This window comes from Pangasianodon hypophthalmus, chromosome 16 (assembly GCF_027358585.1).
Source record: "Pangasianodon hypophthalmus isolate fPanHyp1 chromosome 16, fPanHyp1.pri, whole genome shotgun sequence".
Lineage (NCBI taxonomy): Eukaryota > Metazoa > Chordata > Actinopteri > Siluriformes > Pangasiidae > Pangasianodon > Pangasianodon hypophthalmus.
This window is the reverse complement of record NC_069725.1, coordinates 247,676-268,608: the sequence shown is the minus strand read 5'-3', so window position 1 is coordinate 268,608 and position 20,933 is coordinate 247,676. Positions and strand designations below refer to the sequence as shown.

Here is a 20,933-nt window from a genome sequence, read left to right as displayed (position 1 = left end):
AATTAATCATAAATTAATACATCAATGCTTTGTGTACAGACGAACGTCCACACGATGGAAACACCTGTACATGAAAGTGTTGTACACACACAGTGTACCGTTAACACACTCACAGCTGTGCAAAATTATTTTTTAATATAAATGCCGGTGTTTTGTCTGTAGCAGATCCGACAGATATTACACCAGAATGTTTCTGTAATTAAATCCAGCACAAGAATGAAGGAGCTTCAGCCTAGAATCTTCAGCACATTTATTATTAAATGAATATTAAAATCCTTGATCACAGAAACTTTAATCACGTCCAGTTTAACATTATATTCAACACCATGACTGTGTGTGTGTGTGTGTGTGCGTGTGTGTGTGTGCGTGTGTGTAATCGACCACAAGGCCATAGAACTGGTAATCGTAAAAAGTCTGAATCCACCAACAACTGTTTTTATTTAATCAAATATTAATTACTCAATAATAAACGAATTAAAGGAGCAGTGTGGAATCTGCAGCTTTCAGGGGCGGAGTTATGCTCACTGGCTTTGGGTGGGGCTAATTTCTGGGTCAGAAAACAATAACTTCCAAAAAAATAAATAAATAAATAAAATAAAATAAAATAAAATAAAAATGCAGAAAGATCCAGATCAATGACATGGCAATTATGTGATTATTAGAAGTGTAGAAAAATGATCAATTTTGCAGGAACAAACAAATAAGACAAAAATATTTAAATTTTTTTCAACTTTAAAGATTTTAAACCAAAAATCTTTAAACTACAGTGACACCTTGTGGTTCATTTAAACTCTAACACACGGTGTTGTTATTATTATTATTTTTTTATTTTTATTGTTATTATTTTCAGTCAATAAGGAGAATCTTTGTGTTTTACTTCAAAAATGGTGAATTAAAAATAAAAATAAACTCAGTCGATGTTGATAATAGACTCTTCTGGACCTTTAACCTCACAGTGAGAACAGTTCTGTACTCCACCTGAGCCGAGATCTGGGTTCTTCCTCACCTGGACCCCTTTATTAGACCTGCAGGTAAGTCATGTTCCAGTGAACGAGGGTCCAGCAGGAGGTGCTGTGGAGTGGTGCGAGGAGGAGGAGGAGGAGGAGGAGGAGGAGGAGGAGCTGACGGTCTAATCACAGTCCGAGTCTCTGCAGGAGGAACACGAGGTGGAAGCAGAGAGCGAGCAGGCCGGTTCCCAGCAGATCCCCCAGAGCAGTGAGGTACGGGATGGAGAAGTTATCCGGGTCCAGACCTCTCCTCCACACGAACCTCACCATCACATCCGCCGTGTAGAGCAACAGCGCCACCTGAGGACACGACAAACACAACACCACACTGTATTACCCTTATTCTTCATCCTCAACACACACACACACACACACACACACACACCTCAACTGATACTCATCACACACAGCGCAGACCCACAAGAAGAAACACTTGGTGTTGCGCTCTCACAGGAAAATAATCAACACCAGGCTGGTGCGATGAAGCGGAGTTACTGTTACCACCCTGAAGTTAATTATTTTCCTCTAACAGCACGTCGCCACGTGTTTTATTCCTCTTACACCACAGCAACTTTCCAACTCACAAATTTTAATTTGTTAAAGAATGAAATGTCATTTTTATCCACTTAGATGTTAAGGTTGTGGATCATTACTGAAACAAGTTCGTTCCTGTTGTCGCTTACGTTATAGCAGCTATAAACACTCGTTCCCTCACCAGCCTCTTTATTCTCTCTCTCCAAGTTAATAAGACAAAAATCGCAGCTTGTTCCGCATGTTACTGAGAAACTGCAAAGAAGCGTAAACTCCTCTGTCCTGAAGACGTCCGAAAGCGCATTAATATAAACCTGCGCTACTGTCAGAGCTGCTGCTATAGAGAATTAATCAACACCTTCTGACCAATCAGAATCCACAACTCAACCACAGCAGTGTGGTGGAATGTGCTTTGAAGTGTGTGTGTGTGTGTGTGTGTGTGTGTGCGTGTGTGTGTGTGTACCTGTATCAGTGCAGCACACAGATAGCAGCAGATGAAGGGCGGGGTGATGGGGGCGTGGCCTCCCTGTAACGTTTTGATGGTGAAGAGGAAGACGAGGTGTCCCGGGACGACGAGGAGGAACAGCACACGGGCAGATTTAGAGTTCACTCCTGATACACACACACACACACACACACACACACACACACCTGTTCAAACAGGTTCTTTTGATCTTCCTCATTAATATTCATGAGCATGGGTAGTGACTGAGTGTTGCAGTGATTATTTTGTTCCTCTGCAGATGAGATGAAGTTCCTGACCTGTAGAGAAGAAGGAGTCGCAGGGGTTCGGCCAGTGCTGCCTCATCTTATAGGGCAGAACTCCAGGAACGCTCCAGAAGTGCAGGAAGGTGGAGATTCTGCTCGCCTGGATGGCCACCAGGTTCCCACCCACACCTAACGTTAACGAGGTCCGGGAAACACCTGATTAATTATTCACTCAGCACTAACACACACCGTTTATAACACACACACCGCTCCTCACACACACACACACACACACACACACACACACACACACACACACACACACCGCTCCTCACACACACACACACACACACCCCGTTTATAACACACACACCACTCCTCACACACACACACACACCGTTTATAACACACACACCGCTCCTCACACACACACACACACACACACCGCTCCTCACACACACACACCGTTTATAACACACACACCGCTCCTCACACACACACCGCTCCTCACACACACACACACACACACCGCTCCTCACACACACACACACACACACACACACCGCTCCTCACACACACACACACACACCGCTCCTCACACACACACACCGTTTATAACACACACACCGCTCCTCACACACACACACACACCGTTTATAACACACACACCACTCCTCACACACACACACACACACACACACCGCTCCTCACACACACACACACACACACACACACCGTTTATAACACACACACCGCTCCTCACACACACACACACACCGTTTATAACACACACACCGCTCCTCACACACACAGACACACCGCTCCTCACACACACACACACACACACAAACACACACACACACCGCTCCTCACACACACACACACACCGCTCCTCACACACACACACACACCACTCCTAACACACACCATTCTTCACACACACACTGTTTATAACACACACACACCGCTCCTCACACACACACACACACACACCACTCCTAACACACACCATTCTTCACACACACACACACCGCTCCTCACACAGCATTAACATCACAGTGTGAACAGATGAGTGGAGTAACAGGGTTCTGCAGAACACAACGCTTTTCCACGTTCTCCATCACAGCTGAAATATTTCCATTAAGGTCAGCTGAGGTCATCAAACACTCGTTAATGACGCATTAATTAACCTGATAGTCACATGACCGAGTCGTTTACTCGCAGTCACTTTCCTCATACAGGATTAAAAAAACTCCTCGTGTTTCTCTCAGTAGAAATTCATTATTTTCTTTATCTCAGTTTCTATTCTTCACACAAATGAAATATGTTTCTAAAAGTTTAAATCTCTCAGGATTCGTTACTGATCAGGGTCGAGATTTCCAAAAGCATCGCAGCACAAACATCATCGTTACGTGGTAGAGCGAGCATCACACTGAGCACTCTCTCTCCCAGTTAAACTCAGCTTTACTTTGTGATGCTTCTGGGAAACTCGGCCCAGGTCACTTCCTTTCTGAGAATTTAAAAAGAATAAATATTAATAAATATTAATTAATATTAATAAACGTGGAATCAGGCACTGGATAATACAGTTTATTCTTCTTCTTCTTATTATTATTATTCTTATTATTATTATTCCATTCTATTGTTCTATTCTATTTCTTAGTGTCAGTAAAATTCCTTTCCTGTGTTTTTATCGTGTTGCTGGTGACTGAAGACTCCAGAGAACCTGCTTTAATTTTACTGGCTCAGAATCACAACCCGCATAAATTAGGGCGGAGTTCATGCAAATGATACGACTATGAGGATAAAACCCTTCCACGCCTACTCTGGATTTAAATCCACATCCCTGTGAGAGAATGAACAGATTTCTGCTCAGGTTATTCTTCACTCACCTGCACAGGTATATTTACACCTGGTGTACTTTACAGAAAATGATTAAATTCTAAATCGCTGCTCTCTCGCTCTCACCGTTAATGACGGGAGTGAACACAGCCATGCCCTCAAAGTTCGGATCACTGACGGTTCTGTCCAGAATCAGACCTCCGAAGCTGAAACACACACACAATCATAATCATCTGATCTGATGTGTGTGTGTGTGTGTGTGTGTGTGTGTGTGTGTGTGTGTGTACCTGCTGATGGACATGGCCACTATAACAGGTTGCCACCCCGACCGCAGAACCTCTCTGATCTGAACACTGCGACGAGCCACGAGAACCCACACAGGAATCAGAGAGAGAAAGAACACACACACCAACGGAGACACGTACCACACATCTACACACACACACACACACACACACACACACACACACACACACGCAGGAAGAGTGAAGTGGTTTCAGTTTGATACACAGGTTTAATCCTAAAGTCATCCGTCTAACCGATAAAATTAAAGTAGAAATGTGTGTGTGTTTAAAGTTCTGTATTTTTTGTTACGTTTTAATGAAACTGTTTCTTCAGTGAAAGGAAAAGTATTGAAAATGCAGGACTTTGATCAGGTTCCCTATTACTAAGTGATCATTAAAAATAAAAATTAATTAATTAATTTTTCCAACAGCGCCAAATTATTTTCCAGATTTCATTTCATAAAAATGTAATGGATTTTAGTAATGTTATATACTTTTATTCTTTACTGAGTTTATTTTAATATTTTTCTGTTTTTTCTCCCTGTTTTAAAAACTGTAAAGAAAATAAATGTTCATGTGTGAAAAATGTTATATAACTGCTGATTATTATTATTAATATTATTATTATAATAATTGTTGTTATGGTTAGTTGGTGTACCTCTGTAGTGATACAGCGTGCTGCTGATTCCTGCCAGCAGGGACAGCGTGATTAAATCCCCCAGACTGGCGGCGATGGGCGTGGCCACGTTATCAGGGTTAATGCCGACCTTCCGGGAGCCGATAATCACTCCGATCATCACCAGACCTGCACCACAAAGCACACTCATCATCACCATCATCATCATCATCACCATCATCATCATCACCAGACCTGCACCATAAAGCACACTCATCATCACCATCATCATCATCATCACCATCATCACCATCATCATCATCATCACCATCACCATCATCATCATCACCAGACCTGCACCATAAAGCACACTCATCATCACCATCATCATCATCATCACCATCATCATCATCATCATCACCATCACCATCATCATCATCACCAGACCTGCACCATAAAGCACACTCATCATCACCATCATCATCATCATCATCATCACCAGACCTGCACCATAAAGCACACTCATCATCACCATCATCACCATCATCATCATCACCAGACCTGCACCATAAAGCACACTCATCATCACCATCATCATCATCATCATCATCACCAGACCTGCACCATAAAGCACACTCATCATCACCATCATCATCATCATCATCATCACCAGACCTGCACCATAAAGCACACTCATCATCACCATCATCACCATCATCATCATCACCATCACCATCATCATCATCATCATCATCACCATCATCATCATCACCAGACCTGCACCATAAAGCACACTCATCATCACCATCATCATCATCATCACCATCACCATCATCATCATCATCATCATCACCATCACCATCATCATCATCACCAGACCTGCACCATAAAGCACACTCATCATCACCATCATCATCATCACCATCATCATCATCATCACCAGACCTGCACCATAAATTACACAGTATACAGACACAATACTGACTGTTAGTGTGATGCTTCATCCTGAGATTTATCTGTGTCTGTAATCACACACACACACACACACACACACACACACACACACACACACTACACTACGCACACAGCACACAGTAAACACACAATAAAGACACACACTCCAATACAGACACACTACAAAGTACACTACACACACACACACAGTACCTAAGGACAGTGCGGCGATGAAGGCGGTGGTCACACTGCTCGCACACAGCACAGCCGCCTGCTGCAGCTCCACTCCTCCTCTCGACATGGCACCCAGAGCCACCGCCGCCAGCGCTGCCAAGAAGCCCACCACCGTGGCCTGGACCTGACCACACAACCACACAACCACACAACCACACCTGAGAACCTGCACAGGTAACTCCACCTACTCACCTGTAATCTGAGGGTGAGCACTAGGGGGCAGTGTGACATGATACAAACCTGAACGTACGCATTACGAAGAGAAGATCAAAGTACTGGATGTGATAAAGTGTTTCCTCCCTCATTAACATCTCATTAACATATCATTAACATATCATTAACACCTAATTATCAGCTCATCAACATCCCATTAACACATCGCTGACACACCAGTAATGCCTTTTTATCTCCTCATTAACACCACAGTATTGTTTCGTTTACATTTATTGATACCTTGTTAACGTCTCATTAACAGCTCATTAAAACACTATTAACACATTAACACCTAATTAGCATTTCACTAACACCCAATAAACACCTCATTAACACACTATGAACATCTCGTTAACGTCTCATTAACACCTCACAGATATAAACCCCGTGTTGAGATTCTGGAGATTTAGGAGTAAAAAGTGTGAGCTACAGTTACCCATAAACCCCTTGGCTCACACCGCTGACTCAGTGACTGTAGACTCACACTGCCCCCTACTGGACACTACTCACTATACTATAAACACCAACACGTGCCGAATTCTCAGCTCGGAGTTCAAATAATAAACACCTTTCCTTTAGGGAAAAGTTTCACCGCACACTGTAGGGCTGCAAACACTGAAGAGTGTGTGTGTGTGTGTGTGTGTGTGTGTCTGTGTGTGTGTCAGTGTTAATTTTACTTGCCTGTGTGTGTGTGTGTGTGTGTGTGTGTGTGTGTCTCGGTGTTTCACCTGTATCAGTGCCAGATTACTGCACACCATTAGCCACTGCTGCTTAGGATCATCCATCTGCCCCGTGTTGGCCTGCAGGAGAGAAACACTGAGTGATTAGACTCAGAGAGGAGACGTGATCAGACACAGAAAGGAGACGTGATCAGACACAGAATGAAGGAGTGATTAGACTCAGAGCGGAGACGTGATTAGACTCAGATTAGACTCACAGCAGTGGAGAGACGAGACGCCAGCGTCATCTCCAGATTCCCCTTCAGACCGACGAGAGCAGGAACCAGGATGAACACCTCAGTGATCACTTTAAACACGTCCCAGTGCTGAAACACACACACACACACACACACACTCAGTATTATTCAGTATTAAACTCATCCTGAACTCATTCAGTCAGATTTGTTAAAACTGAAACATTCTCAGTGCGTTTATATAAATCTGATTTTGGGGCGGAGCCACATGTGTGTTCAGTTTGTGATGTCACTAAATTTGTCATGTAACTTTATAGATCCTGGTAAATGTGATGGCTGTTTTAAACGCCAAAAACACACACTGTTATGCTCAAAGTAAAAAAGGCTGTATCTTTAAAAAATGAATTATTGTGGCTCATTTTTAACCGTGCAGCTCTCTCACTTTATCAGTAAACACTTCCTGTAAACGTTCAGCCAAAAACTACATTTATATACATTTACACAACTCATTTACATAAATTTACATGAGACACATCATTCAGTGTCTACATTTTTCTTCTTTACTTTTTCACTGGAATGGAATTGAAATGAAAATGAGGGAAAAAAAGAAGAAAAATCGGACATTAAACCTGTCCTGACTGATTTACAAACACGTACATTTAATGTTTGGCTTTTAGTAGATTTATTTCTGGCTGAATTTTACAGTTAAATATGAAATGAATCCTATTTTTAATCATCATCCATCATAAACATTAACCTCATTACATCATGACAGATGTATTATAAAGAGCATGTAAATAAACCGCGCTGGCGTGTGTGTGTGTGTGTCAGCGACTGTGCCGAGTTCCAGCGTCTAAAAATAAATCTGATGTTGAAATGATCAGTTAAGAAGCGCAGCATGCGGCCAGCGAGGATATTTATAACCCTGTGTGTGTGTGTGTGTGTGTGTGTGTGTGTGTGTGTGTGTGAGACACTGAACACGTCTCAGCTGGTATACAGAGCGCGCACACACACACACACACACGCACACACATTCCTGATTGGACAAAAGTATGAACGTACTCCACACTAAATGCGCTTGTGATGTGATAATAAACACACATTAGTAATAAAATGGTGTCTATTATGAAGCATTATAACCTCTCTAATCTCTCTCAATCACCTGTGTGAGGAGCGAAAAGACAAAAAATCTGAACGTGAATAAGAGACACAGAAAGCGCTCATACTTGAACAACGTCCATGAGCATTCCGGCTGCCACCATTCCGAGTCCGGACACCAGGTACGGCAGCGCCACCTGAGCGGCGATCAGGTACGAGCTCTCAGGCAGGAAGCCGTGTGCAGATCGCGTCAGTTTACAGGTGAAACCTCGCAGCTTCCTGCCCTGGTAACAGAGCTCGAGTTCTAACTGCGTCACCACCATCACGGCCACGTCATCACCACACGAGAACACGCCGAGGAACCGGAGACAGAGACGGGATCTGACAGAACTTCAGGAAATCTACAACATGCCGAGGAACCAGAGATGGAGACGCGATCTGACAGAACTTCAGGAAATCTATGACTCTCCCAGGATGATGATAACTGCTGCTGAGTCATGCGCTTCTGCTTTCTTTTTTAATGTGATACAAAAACTTCCATCCAGGTAAAGAACAGCAGGAGATTGTTAGAAAAGAGTTCCATCGTCTGCCTAATTCAGGAAATAGGATGAAGAGGTGAACACTGAAGAACTCTAACTCTGTGGAGATCATCATGGAGAATTAACAACATCAAGAACATATCCAGGCATTTCAGTTGCTCTCGGGTCTCCAGAGTCACTTGGTGGTAAAAGTCGAAGGTTCTCCTACAACTTCTCCTCTGCTACTGATTATTCTCCATTCTAACAGAAAGTAATGGCACCTGCTTGTGAATGGAGAAGCTTCTGAAACACAGAGACTCGCTCACTTCCTTTCCTCCAGCCCTCTGCTTTAATATCGAGACGCCACGTACGTCTGTCCCTTATGGAGAGGTGTGTGTGTGCGTGTGTGTGTGTGACGTCTTGACATCGTCACAGATGTCGTGACTCACAACTTCCACAACAGACACTCCATTCTAGCTCCTGTCTCTCACACACACACACACACACGCACACACACACACACACACGGTTGTTAAAAGGTCTGGTCTACGTTCCAGGTCTGTGAGCTGACAGAAACACATGTTGAGATCTTTTCTTTGCTCTTTCGCTCTTTATCATGTGACATCAGCACACCTGATCCTCACATCTACATCTACATCAAAGCTCCTCTACTCGTTTATTTTCCCCTGAACGTTCGTCATCCGTGTCCTTCACACCGCTCGGGTTTATCTCTCCTCTCTCTGCCGTCTCTCTGCTGCACTCCTGTTCTTATCGGCACTTAATGGCCTGATTACCGCCAGAGAGAGAGAGAGAGAGAGAGAGAGAGAGAGAGAGAGAGAGAAAAAGAGAGAGAGACAGAGAGAGAGAGAGAAGGAGAGAGAGACAGTGAGAGAGAAGGAGAGAGAGAAGGAGAGAGAGACAGAGAGAGAGAAAAAGAGAGAGACAGAGAGAGAGAGAGAAGGAGAGAGAGACAGAGAGAGAGAAAAAGAGAGAGACTGAGAGAGAGAAAAAGAGACAGAGACAGAGAGAGAGAAGGAGAGAGAAAAAGAGAGAGAGAGAGTCAGAGAGAGAGAGAGAGAGAGAGAAGGAGAGAGAGAGAGAGAGAGAGAAGGAGAGAGAGACAGAGAGAGAGAAAAAGAGACAGAGACTGAGAGAGAGAAGGAGAGAGAGACAGAGAGAGAGAAAAAGAGAGAGACAGAGAGAGAGAAAAAGAGACAGAGACAGAGAGAGAGAGAAGGAGAGAGAGACAGAGAGAGAGAAAAAGAGACAGAGACTGAGAGAGAGAAGGAGAGAGAGTCAGAGAGAGAGAGAAACAATGCAGACAAACCTGACAGCGGTGCTTTTAGCTGCAGTGTGAGATTTAGAGGTGGAGAAAGAGACGGAGCTCTGAGACTGAAACACAACACTGTGATGCAACACAACACACAACACAGCACAATACACACTTCAACACAACACACAACACACACTTCAACACAGCACAACACACACTTCAACACAACACACAACACACACTTCAACACAACACACAACACACACTTCAACACAACACACAACACACACTTCAACACACCAGTTGCTTTCATTTATAACCCATCCGCTTCAGGACGTAACACAGCTCAGATCTCAGTTGGGATGGAGATCAGAGGTGTTGTTGTTGTTGTTGTTGTTGTTGTTGTTGTTGTTCTTTCTGCTGCTCCTGTTAGGAGTCTCCACAGCAGATCACCCTCCACTGTCCGCATGTTGATCTGGCACAGGTTTTACGCCGGATGCCCTTCCTGATGCAACCCCCCCCATCTCGTCAATATCTTTATCTTTTTTTATATATTTCTCTGTTTTCTGGAAGAAGCTGAGATGATGTACTTTTATCATATTTTATTATATAGAATTGTTATTAAACTCAGTTTATCTGCGGTTTTTAAAATGCTGCTGTTTTGCTGGAGGTTTCTGAGCAAACCTGCGTATCACGCTACACATCGAGCAGAAATGCGTTTGAGAATTGTGACATGATATTTTTATCTCTCACGCCTTCTATCCTGCGTGACCCAGAAGAGGACGGTTCCTGTTACAGTCTGGTTCCTCTCGAGGTTTCTTCCTCATGTCGTCTCAGCGAGGACTGAACTAACCTTCCCTTTCACACTGATGCTCCTCTCAGTCCAAGTGAACTAGCAGGAGGATGTGTTTATAATACAGACACAAAACATTTCTGTAAATCGCTCTGGATAAGAGTTTCTGCTAAATGCTAAACGTAAATGTTACTCTGTCCACAATCAGGACTATGGAGGGAAACACTGACAGAACTGAGGAAAATAAACACAGCAACCTCGCACAGCTACAGCACAGTCAGCTCACATGTGAGCGCTTCATCGAGAGGAAATGTAAACACTAGCTTTGTGTGAGATGAGAAAACACCACAGCGCATAGACATTAACCTCTCACACACAAGAAATGACGCCTCGATGCCACAACGAGACAACGATGGAGACTCAGAGTCGTATTCAGAGTAGAGTTCTGCACGCGGTGAGGAGGAGTGAAGCGAAGTGAGTGAAGCGCTATTCACAAGTTCTGTACACTACACACAGTTACACCATCACCTCGATTTCGAATCTCGTGGCTTCATCAAGTTGCATTCAAATAACTCTCAGAGCTCGAAATAAAATATAACAGTCTGCGCTGGATCAAGTGCTATTCTCTGTGCTGCTGAATAATGAGTGTGGAAGCCATTTTGTTAAATTACACCAGTGATTAATGACATCATTACAGCTAGCTCTATTCATGCAGTGATATATTAGTGATATACGAGACTCCTGTTCGATTTATTTATTATTAGATTTAACACTCGCCATCATCTCACTCATATATCATCATATTAGTCTTTTATTTTTCATTTTTAAATTGTCCCTTGTGGTTATGTTTCATTTTATTACATTTAACAGGAAAAAAACATAATTTTCTTCTTCTTTCGTCCGCATTTTCTATCCATGATTTGATTTTTTTCAGGTTTAAAAGTGAGTGTTAGTGTTTAAAGGTGATTGTGTAAAATCTCCGTCTTGGATGCTTCGACTTCTAAAGATCTGGCAACCTCAGAGGTGTGAACTATACGGAGGTGATTTTAATAATCTGAATGTGGAGCTCAGAAAATCCACCAGAAATACCAGGAACTTTCCTCACGTAAACACTGACGTAACTTTTAGACTAAAGTTGCTCACCCTGAATACAGCCCTGTGTGCTAAAGATCAACAGAAGCTTCCAGAAGCAGCATCGTACCTGCACGCTGTCCAGCACCATCCCGGCCATGACCATGCCCATTCCAGCCAGCAGGTAGGGGAACATCACCTGAGCGCAGATGGACACGGACGTCTCCTCGTCCACTTTAGCCTGCGCTGTTTTCCTCTTCTCCTCAGCGGGTCTCCGGGGCGAGGAGACAGGAGGAGACGGGAGAACCTCATCATGTCCATTTATGCCACTCGTCTTCTCATTAGAACTCTGTCCTTTCCCTTTCCCTTTCTTAGACTTCTTACGGCCTGCTTTCCTCTGACGCACGTCTTCAGCGGGCATGATGGAGCTTCTCCAGCTGTTTAACCACAGAGACATCAAAACACAACACAAATTCATATACAAACACTGCAGAAAGTCTCGTAGCACCTCCATCTCCTGTACCGCTCCTCCTACACAGGGTCACAGGGAGCCTGGAGCCTGTCGTAGGTAAGCGACGCCCTGGACGGGGTGCCAGCCCACCACAGGGCACAATCACACCTCGGATAATTTGGAAAAGGCAATCAGCCTATAATACACGTCTTTGGACTGGGGAGGAAACCAGAGTACTCAGAGGAAACTCCCAAAGCACAGGGAGAACATACAAACACCTCACACGGGGCAGAGGCAGGAACCGAACCCCAACCCGGGAGGTGTGGAGCAAATAAGCTAACCACTAAACCACTCTGCCCCTCTCGCAGGTGATTCTTCTTCTTCTTCTTTATTATTATTATTATTATTGTTGTTGTTGTATGTGTAATGTAGGTAAAACTATAAAATATAACTGAGGTATACAGTAATAAAACCCATGCAGGTATAGTTTATGATTAGTAAATAAAGAGTTTAGAGTAATATGAGATAAATGCATGCTGTAAACTGCACTTTTTTGCAGATGTTTTTAATGAACACTTCCCTTATTAATATCCGCTCAGTACAAATAAATTAAAATCATTAGAATGATAAATGAGTCATTCACCTCTGCTCTCACTGAGTCTACATTAATGCTGCATTCACTGGTTATTATAACGCTTCATTACTGCTTCATGCACGCCTCATATCCGCTTTATAATAATATATAATATCAGAAATCACAGCGGATAAACACGCAACCATCCGCCATTCAAATCCGCAAAATAAATAAAAGAAACTGTTTCCTGTGTGCAGAAGCTGCTGCTGAGCGCGCGCGCAGGCAATAAAATAAATAAAAACAAATGAAATGGAGATTAAACTCTCTGCAGCTCATCCGCTCTGTTTACTGCACTAATCAAACCGCGTCCCAGTACCACGTCACTTCCGTTAAACCAGCTGCACTACCGGAAGCGCCTGCAGAGCGCGTGAATACACAGTGTTGCCAAATCCACAGAAAATCTCCACTTTTAAACTTTTTCTTCATGTTTAATATCATATTAGCATAAAGTTTTTCCACATGTATTTTCATTTTCCTATTTTTTTGCCCAGGAGTGAACTTTAATGTATAAGATTTAAAAGCAGTGTGTGAGTTTTTCTCCACTTTAAACTGAGTCTGAATATAAAACATGTAAAGAGTGTAACATCCTTCAACACTTCCTCCTGTCAGAGCTGTAACACTTCCTCCTGTCATCTCAGTGCCGTAACACTTCCTCCTGTCATCTCAGTACTCTAACACTTCCTCCTATCATTTCAGTACCGTAACACTTCCTCCTGTCATCTCAGTACCGTAACACTTCCTCCTGTCAGAGCTGTAACACTTCCTCCTGTCATCTCAGTACCGTAACACTTCCTCCTGTCATCTCAGTACCGTAACACTTCCTCCTGTCAGAGCTGTAACACTTCCTCCTGTCATCTCAGTACCGTAACACTTCCTCCTGTCATCTCAGTACTCTAACACTTCCTCCTGTCATCTCAGTACCGTAACACTTCCTCCTGTCATCTCAGTACCGTAACACTTCCTCCTGTCATCTCAGTACCGTAACACTTCCTTCTGTCATCTCAGTACCGTAACACTTCCTCCTGTCATCTCAGTACCGTAACACTTCCTCCTGTCATCTCAGTACCGTAACACTTCCTTCTGTCATCTCAGTACTGTAACACTTCCTCCTGTCAGTACTGTAACACTTCCTCCTGTCAGTACTCTAACACTTCCTCCTGTCAGAGCCGTGACACTTCCTCCTCTCATCTCAGTACCGTAACACTTCCTCCTGTCATCTCAGTACTGTAACACTTCCTCCTGTCATCTCAGTACTGTAACACTTCCTCCTGTCATCTCAGTACCGTAACACTTCCTCCTGTCAGTACTCTAACACTTCCTCCTGTCATCTCAGTACCGTAACACTTCCTCCTGTCAGTACTCTAACACTTCCTCCTGTCAGTACTCTAACACTTCCTCCTGTCATCTCAGTACCGTAACACTTCCTCCTGTCAGTACTGTAACACTTCCTCCTGTCAGAGCTGTAACACTTCCTCCTGTCATCTCAGTGCTGTAACACTTCCTCCTGTTATCTCAGTGCCGTAACACTTCCTCCTGTCATCTCAGTACTGTAACACTTCCTCCTATCATCTCAGTGCCGTAACACTTCCTCCTGTCATCTCAGTACTGTAACACTTCCTCCTGTCATCTCAGTACTGTAACACTTCCTCCTGTCATCTCAGTACTGTAACACTTCCTCCTGTCATCTCAGTACTGTAACACTTCCTCCTGTCAGTACTGTAACACTTCCTCCTGTCATCTCAGTACCGTAACACTTCTTCCTGTCAGAGCTGTAACACTTCCTCCTGTCAGAGCTGTAACGCTTCCTCCTGTCAGTACTGTAACACTTCCTCCTGTCAGAGCTGTAACACTTCCTCCTGTCAGAGCTGTAACACTTCCTCCTGTCAGTACTGTAACACTTCCTCCTGTCAGTACTGTAACACTTCCTCCTGTCAGAGCTGTAACACTTCCTCCTGTCAGAGCTGTAACACTTCCTCCTGTCAGTACTGTAACACTTCCTCCTGTCAGTACTGTAACACTTCCTCCTGTCATCTCAGTACTGTAACACTTCCTCCTCTCATCTCGGTACTGTAACACTTCCTCCTGTCATCTCAGTACCGTAACACTTCCTCCTCTCATCTCAGTACCGTAACACTTCCTCCTGTCATCTCGGTACTGTAACACTTTCTCCTGTCATCTCAGTACCGTAACACTTCCTCCTCTCATCTCAGTACCGTAACACTTCCTCTTGTCATCTCAGTACTGTAACACTTCCTCCTGTCAGTACTGTAACACTTCCTCCTGTCATCTCAGTACTGTAACACTTCCTCCTGTCATCTCAGTACTGTAACACTTCCTCCTGTCAGTACTGTAACACTTCCTCCTGTCATCTCAGTACCGTAACACTTCTTCCTGTCAGAGCTGTAACACTTCCTCCTGTCAGAGCTGTAACGCTTCCTCCTGTCAGTACTGTAACACTTCCTCCTGTCAGAGCTGTAACACTTCCTCCTGTCAGAGCTGTAACACTTCCTCCTGTCAGTACTGTAACACTTCCTCCTGTCAGTACTGTAACACTTCCTCCTGTCAGAGCTGTAACACTTCCTCCTGTCAGAGCTGTAACACTTCCTCCACTGCAGCAGGTGGCAGAAAAACTAAACTTCATGTGTGATGTGTGTTAGCTGGTCAGTTGCTTGGCCATGTGCTCAGGTCGTATAATCAAAGTTCTTAATAAGTTTTTAATACGGCTCTTAAACATGAAACGTCTTAGATTTATGAGACTTTAATGAACAAAAGAGCAACAATATTTGAAGTGTAAATTAATAAATAGTGTAAAGTTTATGATCAGGGCGTTACACACAGGCAGATCTAGATTTAAATAAAATAATATAATTTAAATATAAAGTTCACTGTAAAGTTTGTGTTTGTTAGATTTTATTATATTATTATATTATTAGATATCTGCAGTTCAATTCATGCAAACACCACACTGCTGCTGCTTACCTCTCCGCCTGTCTCACACTCAGCGCTGGGGAAAGTAAAGTGTGTGTGTGTGTGTGTGTGTGAGAGAGAGAGTCAGAGAGAGACTCTGAGAACCCAGAATAACTGTGTGTGTGTGTGTGTGAGTGTATTTGTGTGTGTGTGTGTGTGTGTGTGTGAGTGTGTGAAAGAGCAGCCCGAGGGTGTTGAGGGTCTTAAATTTCCTGCTGTTGGCAGATTTAAACCCTCCACTGACGCTGATCTGATCAGGAATCCATCTCTCTATTTATGGTTGACAGCAAAAGTTTTCACCCCCTCAGGGTTCTGTGTTTAATGTATAGAGAATTTAACCTGCATTTTTATTTTGCAGATTAATCTATGAAAACAGAACTGTGTGTTTATTTAATCCTGTTTACTGGTTACTGTAGGAGGAAGGCTGCCACAGCGCTGACCTGCCACCAGAGGGAGACAGAGAGCTGCGCCTCAGTGATTAGCGTTAACTGGCTCCACCTGAGACCGGATTATTTAAGAGCTGATTAAACACTCAGTCCTGCCTGCACTCTGTGAGAGTGAAACTCAGCCAGTATCAGTTGTTTGAGAACTAGAGCTGTACTTTAGCCTTGTCAGCCTAGTTGTCCTCTCAGATCTTCAGGTTCCTTCTCTTGGGTGGAAAAAACCCCAAAAACTTTTGGTTCCTGGTTCGTTCTCTGTAGCAGGCAGTCAGAGGTTTAAACTCCTAGGTTTATGCCTTTAGTTTCTCTCACTGGCTCACCTGGGCTTTTGTTTTTGTTTGCTACAGCGATAGTTTGAATGATTTCAGTCCTCCTCTGATAACACACTCGCTTTCTAATCCTGAGGCTGTGAGTTTGAACTGGACTCTGACTGAGCTTAGAGGTGTATTTTAGGAAAGTGTTTTTTCAGTTGGTTACTTTTCTCCATAACCAGCGCCGAGTGTGTTGGCCTGAGCTTCTTACCCTTATTATATTCCTGTTTTGGAGGTTTTTCTTCATCCTCTTTATCTCCTCTGCACTTGGGTTCATTTTCTCAATCTCTCTCTCTCTGTTTGCTCAGATCTCCTGTACACTGAGGTCTGGCTTTGAATCCAGCACATGTCGAATCCTCACATTAGTTATAGAATAAATATTACACTGAGCAGCTCTTTATTAATATCCTCAAAAATTTACACTCCCTCAAAAAACACCAGTGAGATTTACTAATATTCCAAAGTAGTCCTTAGAGAGGAAAAAAGTAGATTAAAATTCATGTGATATAACATTTATAAACATAAACTTATGTTATTTCAGTCTTAATCTCTTAATCTATGCTTTTTTTTGTTTGTTATTTTTGATACTGAACAGTAAATGCTCACTGAATGGCCCTTTAGTTTGATCATTTCAAAATAAATTGAGAATTTATCTGAAATTACAGATCTACTGTTTTCCACTGAACTCGGTGCTCGTCTGATCATTTCAGCCCCGATACACTTCTGTGATTTTCTATGCAGATGTCGCCTCACGTTAGGAAAAATATGATGTTTGAGTGCTGCTGTTTGCTGTATTTAATCTCGTAGCGTGTGTATCAGTGCCTCTCTCTCTGATATTAAACACTTCCCAAGTCACAAAATGAAAAATAGGTGATTTTCATATACTTTGTGATTATTTTATTGTATTTTCAAATTGTTGCTGGAACGTTGGTTCCCACAAAGTGAAATAAGAGCCCGAGTCTCTTCTCTGTGACTGCTTGGCCGCCATGTTGTGAATGCAGCGTGATCATGTGACTGTGTGATGCAAGCATCTGGCTTTATAGAAAATCCTGTGGGCATTTTATTGCTGTCTGGATGCGAGAGTTTTCTCACTGAGGAGACGTAAATATTTATTACTGACGTCCCCCTGATAAACTAATCCTCTCTGAATAGGGCTTTAGTGTAATAGTTTGTACACACCACTAGATGGCAGTGAAATACTTCATGTGTCCGTTTCATCCAAATAAATGTGCCGTATTGTTAAACACAAACTTTTAGACTTCTGCTGGAATACCTAGAGCTCTTACACACACACACACACACACACACACATATATATATACACACACAGCATCTGCTTCCTCTGCCAGGAAAACATACACAAACTATTTTAATGAAAGTTTGTGAAAATAAACAAAAAGGAAGTAAACATAAACAGGAAATATACTAAACCACATGCAATCTATTATACAGTGAATATAAATTGTATGTGTGTGTGTGTGTGTGTGTGTGCCATAATACAAATACACTTAAAGAAATAAAACTGTAAAATGTGCACTCTTCGACAATTTAGAACCCTTAAAGGTTCTCTAGAACATAAAGAACCCTGATGTAGAACCTTTTAGGAAGATAAGAACTCTCAGTTATCCAGAGAACACCTTGAAGAACCCTTGAAGAACCCTGGGATGTGTGATGTGCATTTTTTCATAATACAAAAACCAAATATTCTCATTAGCTCCTTCATTCTGTACGACTGTTTTTCTGGCCCAGAAATCAGCCCCGCCCACAGTAGGAACAGTGCTGCTGGGTCACGCCCCTTCCTCTTTTCCTCCTCTTTATAGCCACACGTTCATTAAAGCACGTTCATGGGAAAGCAGAACGTTTTGCTGTCACGCTTTAATCCTCCAGCACTCGGGTTAAAGAACAACACGTTATTTAGTGAAGCAGCATTTTAAAGTAAAACACAGAAGCAGACGTGGAGCGGCGTCTCGTTACTCGTTACTGTGTTCTAACTGCAGAGAAACATCGTCCTGTCGTTAAACTATCTTTCTGATCAAGTGGGAGAAACACAGACATCGGATCCCTCACACCTCCTCCACCTTCAACTCCACTCTCTCAACCTCCACCAACTCCTCCAACTCTATCTCCTCCACCTCCATCTCCACCTCCAGCACCACCTCCACCTTCAACTCCACCCTTTCAACCTCCACCAACTCCTCCAACTCTATCTCCTCCACCTTCAGCACCTCCTCCAGCTGCATCTCCACCTCCAGCACCACCTCCACCTTCAACTCCACCCTCTCAACCTCCACCAACTCCTCCAACTCTATCTCCTCCACCTTCAGCACCACCTCCACCTTCATCTCCACCTCCAGCACCACCTCCACCTTCAACTCCACCCTCTCAACCTCCACCAACTCCTCCAACTCTATCTCCTCCACCTTCAGCACCTCCTCCAGCTGCATCTCCACCTCCAGCACCTCCTCCACCTTCAACTCCACCCTCTCAACCTCCACCAACTCCTCCAACTCTATCTCCTCCACCTCCAGCACCACCTCCACCTCCATCTCCACCTCCAGCACCACCTCCACCTCCATCTCCACCTCCAGCACCTCCTCCAGCTGCAACTCCACCTTCTCAACCTCCAGCACCACCTTCAACTCCACTTTCAGCACCTCCTCCACCTCAACCTCCACCGCCACTTCCTCCACCTGAACCTCTTATACCTCCTCCCCCTCCTCCACCTGATTATAAGATTTTCTATCATAATTTTTCTATAACATTCATTTATTTGTCTGATGTGTGTACAAACAGTTCCGTAAGATCTGTTTGTGGATCAGAGAGGGCGTGTCATTGTGTCCATATATGGAAATAACACCAGCTCTGAGTGGGTGTGGCTTGCAGTATTAGCTAACTAGATGGCTAACACAGATAACGCTACAAGATATTTTAGGAATCATATTTTGACCCACTCAGAAAATTTTGGGGGTGAAAAAAGGGCGTGGCTTTGAGCACATATATGGTGTTAGACACGCCCACACACCCTCCTCAGACTGTAGACGTTACAGCCAAACCTGATTAGAACCTGTTAAATACACTACTGAATATTCAGACGACGTTGGTGTTGACGCTCTAAAGGACACGTGATGACATCACACTCGGGCAGGATCAGAGCTGATCTGTGATTGGAAGACTGAAGACAGGTGGGAGTGGTTAATTATTGGAGAAACGTGTGTCATGATGGTAAACAGGAGAACTTACTTTATTAATGTTGGTGTTTTAGTGAGTAGAACTGAATCACCTGATTCACTGAACGACTCCTGATTCAGTGATTCGTCACTGCTGTACTGTTTTGCTCTGTTTTGCTCTGGCAGGGAGGAGTTAATCTCTAAACGAGGATCTCTGCCTGAACATGTTCCATGGCAAAGTGTGAATGAAAATGTTTTTGGCACATGAGCACTGATGTTAAATGATTCTGAATGATTCAGGACAGACCTGATTCACAAAAGAGCTTTTCACATTGCACTTAACCCCAGATTATCGTCATTCTAAACCCCGCTTTTAACCCCGGCTAGAGGAACGTTTCACACTTAGAACACTGTTTCACACAATTTAGGAGCAGAGTTAGCATGGCTTTTTACCCGAGGTTATGAAACCCTGCTCCGAAGCTTTTGCAGTGTTAACCCCTGCATTGCGGTGCCAAACGTGTACAGTGTGAAACGATGTGGTGTTTGAATGTTATGGCTAGACGCTTAGCAACAGACACCCGATCAGAAACTGAACAGCGAGTGCCTCGTACCACGTGCTCTGTACAGTCACAGAAACCCCGCGGGTCGTGTAAACAGAAGCTGCAGCTTTCGAGGGAAAACTAAAAAATAATGTTAAATGGTGACGGAAACCGCGTCGATTGGAGCGAAGAGGAGCCAGTTTTATGTTTACAGTTCTGGTCAGAAATGACGCTCCTGTACAAGTGACCACAATCTCTCCATGCTTAAAAGGAATTCAAAAATATTCATATAATTTGCTCCTCTGTGTTTCTTTCTTTTGTCTTTTTGTCTGTTTTCTTGCCTTTGTGCATCTCAGGAGGCTTAAAACA

The 20,933-nt window shown here is 43.4% G+C and overlaps 1 protein-coding gene across 3 annotated transcripts; it reads right to left on the bottom strand.

Annotated features, from left to right (window-relative positions):
• Window positions 1-232: 232 nt before the first annotated feature.
• On the bottom strand, window positions 233-16,258 carry LOC113525168 (solute carrier family 41 member 1). Of its 3 annotated transcripts, none has more exons than XM_034311893.2 (11): window positions 16,120-16,258; window positions 12,186-12,492; window positions 7,327-7,434; window positions 7,118-7,189; window positions 6,156-6,300; window positions 5,031-5,177; window positions 4,376-4,520; window positions 4,215-4,294; window positions 2,301-2,435; window positions 2,002-2,150; window positions 233-1,307 (listed from the first exon to the last, which is right to left on the bottom strand). In XM_034311893.2, exons 2-11 carry the CDS (start codon window positions 12,474-12,476, stop codon window positions 1,134-1,136), a joined length of 1,446 nt encoding a protein of 481 aa, XP_034167784.2. In that variant the 5' UTR covers window positions 12,477-12,492; window positions 16,120-16,258; the 3' UTR covers window positions 233-1,133. The 3 variants fall into 3 exon arrangements, with proteins under 3 accessions (XP_034167784.2, XP_034167785.2, XP_034167786.2); XM_034311894.2 differs by lacking the exon at window positions 16,120-16,258 and adding an exon at window positions 13,150-13,429; XM_034311895.2 differs by lacking the exons at window positions 12,186-12,492; window positions 16,120-16,258 and adding an exon at window positions 8,529-9,318.
• Between the last annotated feature and the right edge of the window lie 4,675 nt (window positions 16,259-20,933).